Consider the following 11,613-nt stretch of genomic DNA (forward strand, 5'->3'; position numbering starts at 1 on the left):
TTCATTAATAGGAGGACACGGAGGGTTCAGATTAGATGCTCAGTTTCGCAAGGAGAATTTATTGATACCAGATATAACCATAGTTACCGGAGTTACATTTTCACAGTAGCACTCACTCTGTTAATAAAAAGAAAGCTAGACTTTGCCCCTGTGGCATCACACAGTGGTTTTTTGGAGTTCTGTGTTGAAGCTTGACGATTACGGCGCCATCCTTCACCACCTTTCTTTGGATGAAACCAAAAGGGTGGAACACTAACTTATCAGCTAACACTAGTTAGTGTTCTCTCACAGACTAGCTAGGTTTATTCAAAGATTTGATGTGTATATCATACAAATACCTACTAGTGGCTGCTAGTTTGTGCTAATTACAATTAAAAACAAGATGCTGAAATATTAATTTACAGATTTACAGACTTGGATGGGCTGACCAGAACCAAAAACCAAGTCTAGATGTGTAGCTTTTGACAGGCTGTAAACATGTTTTTTTTTCTGATATAAACTAGGCCAACATTGGAATCCATGGGGAATTTACTCACTTTTGGAGCCAGCCTCAACTGGCCATTTGGGAAATTGCAATTTTCCCGCCCGTACAAGATTAACTTTTAAACTGCAGACCTTGCTTTGCTCTTGGATTAGACCAATACAAGGCAGCAGTCAACTAAAGGGGGAAATCTTGAGATATCTCATGCTTCTAAATGCAATTTTAGCCACTTGACTGCAACAGCCTGGGCTGAAACATTTTAAAAAGTGACAGAGATGGGATTAAATTAGATTAGACATTTCAAAGCATGAGATTAGAGTGCCAGTTGAGGTGGGAACCTGAAGATCTAAACAAAAAGCAAAGATCTCAGTGCCTCAGCTGTTGCTCCATAAAAGACCTCCAATACAGCATAGGTGCCAAAACATATTGCCCGTCACACACGAGCGCACTTCCACATGTTGTCTGGTCACTGTCTGTCTGTGCGGTGATTTTTCACAACTTTGTATTTCACTTTCAGTTGTTGTCTTGTCTTTTCTTTTCTTTTCTTCCTGTATCTCTCCCTCCTCTCTCTGTAGCTGTGCGTGAGAATAGAGAAGAACCCTGGTCTCGGTTTCAGTATCTCTGGTGGCATCAGTGGCCAGGGGAACCCCTTCAAACCCTCCGACATGGTACGACCTGACCCGGCCTGCCAGCCAATCGCAGCCTCCCGGTTTTACCTCAGAGTTGCCATGGAAACTGCTGCTTGTTACTGCAGTGTTTTCTTTCTCTGTCTGTTTGTCTGTCTGTGGGGCAACCGCTTAACGTGGTTAGCTGTGGGTGTGTTTGAGTGCATAATGTTACATGTAGGGCTGTGCTATTAATTTGGTAAAGAAACACTAAGGTGTGATTGGGGGTGTTTCCAAAACTAAATCTGAGCATTGTTAGACTCACTAGTGATTATGATACTTGAGTCTGACATACTTTAATTTTAGGGTTGTTTTGATGTGATCTAAATACCTGCACAGCATCCAGGGCAAAGCTCCTTGTTTGGTTGGTCAGCAAACTTTAAACAGCTATGTCCACATGCATGCAAATATAAGATAAGCCAAACTCTCTTATCATTCCTACTTCTGAGTCTGACAGTGTCTGTCAGTGTATGCCAGGACAGAGAGCCTGTTGGGGTTGCAGCTCCCCAAGGCCTGCTGCACATGGCAGTCTGTCCTAGAAACACACTGCTGCAGTCAGTCTAAAGGAGCGATGCTGCTCGTGGTGCTCTGACTGCTATTTTGGGAAAGCTGCTCAGTTCTGGGACACCGTGGGTGATTTCAGATGTTCACCACTTTGATCTAAGGACAGGGTTATATGACAGATTTTGACTGACTGTTATTCTGAGCAACAGAGGAGACGACTGCCCTATAAATAGAAAGCACACAGAAAGAGTGCTTTCCATTGCACCCTTGCAACAAACGGGGAAGTTTCTTCCGAGTCGGGAGTAGACTGATTATGTGGAAACTGTCAGTTCATCATTTTAGTTTTTGAAGCAGACAACTGGTGAAACAGTTGCTGACTCGTGCAGTTATTTTAATCCTCCCTCCTCTGCTTGTATCCATAGGTCTTGCACTAGCTGCAGTTTGTACATTATTAATGCCGCGTTACACGGGCAGAAAATGGAGTCAATGCAGATGAACATTTTGTCAGAGGAATACGAGATAAGGTTACGTTATCTATCCAGTTAGTGTGGAGCAGTGGGCATTGTGGAACACTTGGTGACGTTTCACTTTAGAACCGAACGCTTGCTTTTACCATACATACTGTGGCGTCCGGCGAATGGCGAAAGTGGACGTGTCAGTCAGTCACTGCTCATCTGCTGGATATTCGCAGTGATTCCCACTGAGTCGTCAGCATGTATGGTTCAAAGGAAATGTTCTAAAGTGAAATATTGATTTAGATGTCCCCTGTGTCATGTTATATAGACTGTATGTCTGCTTTATCTAACTAACCCACAGGGTCACATGGAGGGAGCAGATGGAGGATATTTGTCTGCTGTCAAAGTTACAGTGCCGGGATACAACCGCAACTGTTACAAGCATCCTCCTCTGAATCCTTGTTCTCGCTGTTGTTTCATTCACACGTGAGAGGCATCAAGCGGAAGCCATTAACGGGTGCTTCGGAGTTTTATCAGCGGTAGTCACCTCGGGCGTCAATTTGTCACCAAATTCAACTCAAACTAGAAGCAGATGCCTTTGATTATTCTTTGAATCTCTTTTCTGGCCTATTCGTGAGAGTGTATCTGTTTGTCGTCTGATGTGTTTGCAGCTATTTTTGGTTAAAGCCAGTGTTAGCTTTCAGATGAACTCGAGGTGAAAGAGTTAACAAGGGCTGTATGTTTGAAAACAGCTTGACTACTAAATTATACATCTGTGGTTTTGGATCCCCAGAGCCTACTACAGCTGTGGCTATTCCACAGGGCTGTGGCTCCCCCTGGTGGACAGCTTGTTATTTGCACTCATGCTTTGATGGGTCTGGGACATGCCCACATGTCCAGGTGAATCACAGATGGTACAGTAGGAAATTGGTATCAAAACCACCAAATATAACACAACTATACAAAATAATTAAATCTATATTTGCTTTTAACTCTTTACCTAACAGAAAAAAATACCTTCTTTAAAAATGTAGCTTTATCTGTCTCTGTTTTTTGCAGAGAAACAGAATAATCTCCAGGCTAGATCTCCAAATAATTGAAAGTTTACAAAATATACCTCTTTAAGTACCGCTCTCATGTACCTGATGATAAATTTTTTCCTCTTTCAAAAATCTATCAGAAGTCATCAACAGGTGTCTAAAAAGAAGCAATGATGATAATAGCCTCGATGTTGGACTTACAGGACTCACTGAGGCCCTCTAAGCCACTGGGCCAGTTTTACGTCTGCCTAATTAGGACTCGGCAAGCAGAGACAGGGAATTAGTTCATGTATCGACCAGATTGGGATCTGGGCTTTGATCTTTGAGCTTCTCAGGGTCGGTTTAAGAACAGAAGACTGAAGGTTTTAAGGATCAGAACACGGATTTTATTATGTTTTCTTTTTGTTAAATCTGGGTCAGGAACATTTGAAAATCCAATTTTCTGTCCCTTCTGTTGTTAGATGTACTGTTGTTGCGCACTGAGCTGCTGAGATACAAACACATGTTACATGTTTAAAGGAAAAGTCTAAAATCCCCGTGTGAAACATTACTAATATTGTTCCCGATTGTGTAGAAGTTTTTTTTGGAGATGGAAGGATTTTGCAAGATGCTGCAGCTCTGTGTGCAACTGCTCTGTTGTGTGTAAATGTTTAATTGGTGTGACTAATGCTACACAGTTTTAGCCCCTACTAAACTTTTTTGTAAAGTACAGTGAGCTTCATATTAGATCAGAAAGGCCACGCTGTCGTACCCGTTCGAGGTGCCGACGCCGTAAAGAATGGACACAAATAACGGCGTCGTACACAGCATTTTGCAGGCAAAATGAAACCAGTTTGTATCCTGGTGAAGAAATTATTTTATCTGTATATGCATGCATGAGGCTCACTGTATACTAAATGTCACTGTTTTCACGTGGAGTCACTGAACTAACCCTTCCCCTGTGGAATTGTTTAACATGCAATATATGTGTTTGTTCTTGCATTCTCTCTCACAGACTGTAGTATGTAGGTGCTGCTGCACTCTCACTACTACACGTCCTATTTGTCACCTCTCTATGGCAAATATATCCGTGTGTTCAACACAACCTGTTGAACCGTGTTGAGTCGATACAGGTGCATTGTCCTACACTTTCTGTGTCCAAAAACATCTTTCAGCTCTCGGTGAAAAGATGTTGGTGTTTTTACAATCTCTGCCTTGGGTTATTGAGGGAAAATATGGGGGATGAATTTTTCTTCTGCCCTGCCCGCGACCTACTTCCTTCCCATAGTGAGAAACCCATCCCACGTCTACTCTTCTTCCCATAATCTTTAAATATTTACTGTATATATTTATATATTTATATATATGCCAAGTCTATATTGTTAAAAAGAGCTGCTAAATCTTTTTTGTCTCTTCGGGAGGGCTTTATCACCCAGTGTTTGTAAATTTTAAGAGAGCCGCTAATCTGAAGGAAACACAAGCACCTTACAACATAACAGTTTCAGTGTCAAAATATGTATGCAGTATTTGCATGCCTCTCCAAATTGTGAACAAAGAGAATGCTTTGATGAACTGGCCATATATTTAAAAGTGATTTATTTATTTATTTATTTATTGGGAGGGTTGGATATTGAGTTGAGAATGAGAAGGCAAAGATTCTAAACCATCGTGTCCCTGTGTTGTCCTAACGGTGTATCATTTTGACTTATAGGGTATCTTTGTTACTAGGGTACAGCATGACGGGCCTGCCGCCTCCGCCCTGCAGCCCGGAGACAAGATACTGCAGGTAACACCCACTCACTCGCCATCACATAGACATCACAAACATCCACATCTTGTCCCTTCCATTCCCAGCCCCACCCTTTTTTCTTATTAAACTGTGAGGTGAAAAGCAAGGGTGTAGTCATCCTACTGAATCTTTATGTTAACTGTAGATTGTGTGTGTGTGTGTGTGTGTGTGTGTGTGTAAGGCTTTCCTGCTAAATATTCTACCTGTATGTGTGTGTGTGCGTGCGTGCCACCTCAAAATATCAAGCACCACCCCCCACATACACCCGTGCGCCTTTGAGTCAAAGATCACAGTCAGATTTAAGTAGCTTTTAGCAATGTGTCATTTGTTATTCATTGCTGTAATGACAATGGGAAAAGCTGAAATTGCAGTAAAAGTTACAAATGGAGCACATGTAATCTCATAAAAACAGCTGAACTGACTTCTAATCTACTCGGATAAACAAAACTGACAGGCACCTGAACCTGTCACTGGAGATCATCCTAAAGCAAATTACAAAGAGCATTTAAATCCCATAAAATGTAAAACAGTTGAACTGGACATCTTATACACAGGATAAAGGTAGGGTAATTGCAGATATACAGGTTCGCCATTGTAGTTTTTCAAGCGTGGGAAATAAATAAAATGGCACAGGAGATTTTTACAAATGGAAAAAAAACCCCTCTTTTTGCTTTAAATAGCTATTGGTTGGTATTTCCTACAAAGGTGCAGTGTTAGTTTTGTTCACTTGTGAAATGCCATCAGAGCACAGAATGTTGGGAGGAGGGTATTGAATCACACAAATGTGATCTACTAAGACGTACAGCTTAGTTTTCTGCAAATTGCACTGAATTTAGCACCAAAAGGAAGCATGTCAATTTTGGACCCTGTGTGGCTGTGATAGTTGCTGTTAGAAGTGTTAATTTGTTTAATGGGAAGAGGAGAGGTTATCAGAACAAGTGTGTAATTTGCATAGGCGCACGGTTTAAAGCTTTGACTTTGTCCTGCAGCTCTTCACTGAGTCCTCACCGTGAATGTTTAATATTTCTGGTCCTCACTGAAACTGGTGTTTTAATGAAACAGAGCAGAATTGAAATGAGCCAAACTTAATGTGTAGGGAGAATCCCAGTATGAGGGGTATGCACACTTTTTAAAGGCTGTGAAGTTAGTTTTTCCAGTGAACACTGTTTCTTTTGTTAGTCCCATTTCTACAGAGAGGTTGATATACAATTAAAGTGTGTTGGGTGTCTGCTCTTCCAGCAGTTTGACTGCAATGAACTATTTTTTTCTTTTTTTTTACTGATCTGTGGTTTTACATCCATTACCAACCAAATTTAAAGGGCTGTCAAAATACAGCTTCTGGAGCTCAAACAGATCTGAAGTGTGTTAGATTAATGTCTCAGTGCAACCTTGCAGTAAAAAGCACCTTGAGGCAACCGTTGTTGTGGTTTGTTGCTATATAAATAAAATTTAATTCAATTGAGTATCTTCAGCCTCACACAGAAAAAGAAGTAATGCGCACATTTGCGAATGCGATAAACAGCGACTTCATTAACACGCGGATGGGTCAGGATCTGATGATAAATAATCTTTGTGCTCTACTACACATTGTAAAGGTCAGCTTCCTGCATGTTCGCTGGATGAATTCTGCTTTACATTATGTGGTCTGCAACCCAGACGACCCAGAGAATGCCCGTCCTTATAGTTTCCTCCCGTATAATTTTAATTTTAATCCTTACATAACGCCCAGTGAAGCAGTGAAAACTCACTGTTTGACCACAGTTATTTACTGAACTCCAGAAGCAGGATGTCAGAAAAAGCCTGAATATCAGGTACAATATAAGTGGCTTGTGATGATTTCTAATTAAGTCAATAAACGTCCATGTTTTAGGACTAGCGACCACTTGAATAAACAATTTCAATGATCAGTAGAAATCCATGGGTTACGTCTTCACATTATTAGAAAGCTGTTCTTAATATAAAATAGCTTCAGCCGAGGCCTTAGATTTGAAAGCACCTGAACACAGCAGGTGGGTTATTTTTTTAAAATGTATTTTTACCCATGAACACAATCTAACATGGTTTCATTTGAAGTAAATAGGAGTAAAACGATGTAAGTACGCAAGTACAAGTTATTTGGATTGATGTGCCTCGCAGCAATGTTTTCCCCATCAGCCAAATAATAATTGAACATCCGCCTCCCATGTAAAGCAGTCCAATTGAATCAATAAACAGTAAACAGCAACAGTAGAAATCGCACTCTCGCACCACGCTACACGCATTTTATTGAGATGGATTGAGGTCAAAATAAGACGTCAGTGCTTTACGGTAATAGCTCAGCCTCCCTCACCCCCCATGTGCCATTCCTTTCATGTTTCCCTCTCTCCTCCCCCTTCATCTTCTTTCCACAGACTTACAGTGTAGCTGGATGAATTCATGTGAAAGCCCTTTTTTGTCTTTACCCCTTCTCTCTCTCTCTCTCTCTCTCTCTCTACAGCATGACTGTGTAGCTCCTCCTCTTCTCTCTCTTTTTCCCAACAGTGATGTGTTACTGAGATAATGATGGCAGTGACCCTCCATCCTTCCACAAAACACTCACACATAGACATGTGTATGGGAAACTTAAACGAGCCGCAGCACATATACCTCTATACACACGTGCACCCACACACATGCTGTTGACTGTGCTGCGTGTTTGCCTTGCAGGCTAATGGACATAGTTTTTTACACATGGAGCACGAGACAGCCGTCTCTCTGCTGAAGAGTTTCCCGCGGACGGTGGACTTGATGGTTCTGAGAGACAGCAGCACGCGCTAAAATAGTTTTTAAAAACAAACAAAACAAATACAGCAACGCTTCTCTACTCTGCTCATCGCCATCCCACGCCATCCCACCTGCCCTCCTCTGGAGGTTTATGGAACTGAAAATTGAGCCACATTTTCCCCCCCTTTTTTTGTTTTTTTAAAACATTTTTAAGGGAACAGTCAGACATTTATTTGCCTATTGCTGGACCAAAGGCAAATACCAGTGCCAAATGTACCATAGGAAACATATCGGCTCTTCTGTCTACCGGCGGTCAGCGATCTGATCTGATCGACGGCTGGACGGACCGCAAGAGGACTATACACTTTAAAGTTCCTACAGGGCTGCTGCAGTTTGGATTTTGTGGTTGGTTTGTGATTTAAGCTGCCATCTGAGCGGTCAGTCTGAGTAGTTTTTGTCGGTTAGTTAGATTTTGGGATATTTTTCTTTCTTTTCTCCACTGCCGTCCATTGTGAATTTAAAGTATTTTGTTTGGTGTAGCACATGGTTCGCTTTCCTTGTTCTTCACAGCTTTATTGTTTCTTTCGCATCTTCCGTCTTTTTCCCCACTTTTCAGTCCTTTTTCTATCACCGTCTTTGATTTTCATACTCCTCCGATATATTTTTTGTTCTGTTCTGCAGGTTATTGCCTCCACTGTACAGAAATTGAAACTTAAGACTCTGCCTTGTGTACATACATAGAGATTCAGCTTGTTAGAACTCTCCTTGGGGCCTGAGCAGACAGCTCTTAAAAGTTTATGATTCTTATGATTATTGTTGATAAACTATATTCTCAATTCCCTCCTGTGGAAATACAGGGGTCGTTTCTTCAAATGGTTTTCTAAAGAGTATATCACCGTTTTATCTGTATAGAAAACACTTTTCATAGTTCATCACTGCTACTTGTTTTTTTGTTTTTTTTCTCTTAAAAAAAGCTGTTGCTTGCACAGCTGTGCTGAAAGGAGCTAAAGCAATATTTCTGAGGCTCGGCCCATTGAGCTTTTCAGCAGAGCCTTACTTGTCCTGCAGTGCCATCTATTGAGCAAGTCATGCTAATGTTTACACACACTGCCATGCACATAAACTAACAGGCAAATACACACATAAAATTACACATATCTATTCTCTGCAATGTTGCATAATGCATCCCTCATTTTAGAATATCATTTCCATTATAAAACTGGTCCATTAATATTAACGGTGCCATCTTTTTAAAGTCCTGTCTTATGTTGTGCAGTGATGTCACATCCCTTTTGATGTGTTTATAAAGTCACAGCATGCTTTTACATCACTGGACACTGACAGATGTCCAGAAGCCAACAGAAAATGGCTGTCTCTACTCTCTAGAAGACTCTAGACGTATTAAAGCACTAAGTGCTGCTTGTTGATCTGTGCCATATGCAGCCTCCTCGGCTGTATTTACAACAATATCAGAGCTTTACCTCTTTGTGGCCCAGCACACACTAAAATCAAAAACGTGGCTTCAATGAGCCGGTAAGCTGTTCTATAGTCGTTGACCCGGCTTCAGCATCTCCTCTGCTGAAGTCTCCTGACCTTCGGCCTTCCTGTGGAAAGCAGTGTGAGACACTAATGCCCCTACAAGCATCTGCAAGGTTTCATTTTAGGAGGATAAATCAGATATCGTCTCTTTTTTTGACAATCGGGGAAACATCTGATTTGTGTCACATGTGCTTTCGGTTACACATGAATTGTAAAAGGTGGTGCTGATTGATACTCGGCATACACGGAAGGCTTGCTGAATTTGCTGGTAAATGCTCAAACTATTTAAAAGAGCAGGGAAAATGAAAGTTACGGTGGACCTGATGGGTCAACAGTACTGCAATTTAAGAAAACATCTGCAAACAGAAAAATGCTACAAAAGGTCACGAAAGAAAAAATCTTGGAAGAACACAATGGAAGTGTATTAGGGGAGATAATAATGTGACAGAACCAAAACATGCGAAGGGTTGCACCGACACACGCTTAAACGAAGTGGAGGATTCTTGTGAGGGGAAAACAAATGCAAGGTACTGTGTGTTTAAATCGCATAATAACATAAATATATGTTTGCTATTAGCCGATCACTGTTAGCTTCTCACGTCGGCAGCTGTTCCGTCATGCTATTGTGTCCCCAAAACACTTCCGTTGTGTTTTGTGAGGGTTTTTTTGTTTTTTTGTTTGATTTTTAGCTTTTGCAGCCTTATTCCATTTGCCAAAGTTTCCTAAAATTGCAGTGCATTTGACCTCTCAGGGCCACCGTAGCAATAGACTCTATGTAAAAAAGCAAAAAGAGGAAAAAAAACAAAACACCAAAACAGAGATTGAAAGCCTTTGCTCTGTAGTCTGACTTTTATAGTCACGCTTGAGAAGATATACTGACTAAAATACAGAGTCTCTTTTTGTCTTTATGTAAATGCACCATGGGTCTTGAAGGCATTTCATGGCAGTGAGTTTTGTTCTGTTCTGCATAACATCTGATGTTTCATCCGGAGCGAACCATCCTTCACTGTCCTTTTGATTTCACTTGACAGGTACCCTTTTTGTGCCAACTCTCCAAATACGATTTCCATCACTTTGTCAATAGGAGACACAACACGGCACAGTTTAATCATGTGGTTAGGAGATTTAACCACAGGTACCTACCCCGACCCTATTCAGAGTTTGAAATATCAAAGATATTGTGATGAGAACAGAGTAAAAGGTTTGATAATATAATTATTTTTTACTACATGTTTCAGGTAATTCTTTCTAAATATATTGATATACCTTAGCTTTGCTCAAAAATTGTGATATTTTATAATGACACTTATAACAAAGTTATGGATGGAAGTACGCACAGTATGACTTGGAGACCTACACATGTACTATCCAAAACTGTATAAAATGTATTTCTACTGTAATTGTGAATTTGTGTTATACAAATATATATTATATATATGTATATGACTATTTAAAAAAAATTCAGTCATTTTCTATGTGTTTAAACTGCTAAAAGAGCTGAACAAATGAGGGCGGTGTCACTGTACATAGCTGTGAATGAAATCCAATTTAAAAATGACTCATATTGATTGTGAATGTACTCATGCTTTCTGCAGTACCTACACCTACCCAACTTGAATGCTGCTTCTTCTGTTGTGTGACAAAAAGTACTTTGACCTCCGAAGAGAGAAACGCTGTCGAGTTTATAAGTTGGACAAATTTTAGTGACGATTTAACAGAAACTATTTATTTCTTTATTTATTTGCACATGCAAGTTGAAATCCTTCCAGTTTTAAGTTTGAGTATTAATGCGGAGAAATGTAATTGCCGAAGTATATATAATATATATCATGTGTTTAGAATGCATTTTGCAGACGCTATCTGTACATACTATTTAAGATACAGTTTTTACAAAAAATAATATATGTATAAAATTGAAAAAATGCTGTGCAGCGATTATACTGGAGCCATTTTGGGCTTTGGGACGTACCATTTTTTCAGTATATAAGAAGTGTTTTGAATAATGTACTAAAGTCTCTATTGTACAAATAATAAAAATGTCACTATTGGTAATATGGGCTTCTCCTGGTGCACTGAGCTGTTTTTAGGAGGGTGGAGGAATAAAACAACACTTTTCTTTCCATATTTATGCGTAAGGAAAAGGGGAGGCAGGAGAAAGGAGTGAGGAAAAAAATGAGTTCAAATGCAGATGCGGGAAATGCAGGGGCCAGAATAAGGAATGAAAGTAATGCTGCAGTGAAAGAAGCTGAACAGAACAGAGAAGATGGTGAAAGGTGAATATGGGAAAAAGTGAAATGGGAAAAGAAAAGGAACCGATGGATAAATTATGTGAAGGAAAAGACAGTGATGAGGATCGCCTCAGCAGGTCTGTGGGAGATTACAGTTACCTCTGTGGATTAAACTCAGCAGGGCCTCTCAT

At 40.3% G+C, this 11,613-nt stretch overlaps 1 protein-coding gene across 13 annotated transcripts in view; it reads left to right on the forward strand.

The window, feature by feature from the left end:
• Positions 1-11,246, forward strand: part of lrrc7 (leucine rich repeat containing 7) — a 149,093-nt gene extending 137,847 nt beyond the window's left edge. For 9 of the 13 annotated variants that reach the window (XM_076875655.1, XM_076875651.1, XM_076875657.1 and 6 more), the window contains 3 exons: positions 1,057-1,149; positions 4,836-4,910; positions 7,599-11,246. In XM_076875655.1, coding sequence (XP_076731770.1) covers positions 1,057-1,149; positions 4,836-4,910; positions 7,599-7,709 — 279 coding nt within the window. In that variant the 3' untranslated portion in view covers positions 7,710-11,246. Of the gene's footprint in view, positions 1-1,056; positions 1,150-4,835; positions 4,911-7,389 lie in introns of all 13 variants that reach the window. The other 4 variants (XM_076875658.1, XM_076875656.1, XM_076875659.1 and 1 more) reach the window with 4 other exon arrangements.
• The last annotated feature ends 367 nt before the right edge of the window (positions 11,247-11,613 follow it).

This window comes from Maylandia zebra, linkage group LG17 (genome assembly GCF_041146795.1).
Source record: "Maylandia zebra isolate NMK-2024a linkage group LG17, Mzebra_GT3a, whole genome shotgun sequence".
Lineage (NCBI taxonomy): Eukaryota > Metazoa > Chordata > Actinopteri > Cichliformes > Cichlidae > Maylandia > Maylandia zebra.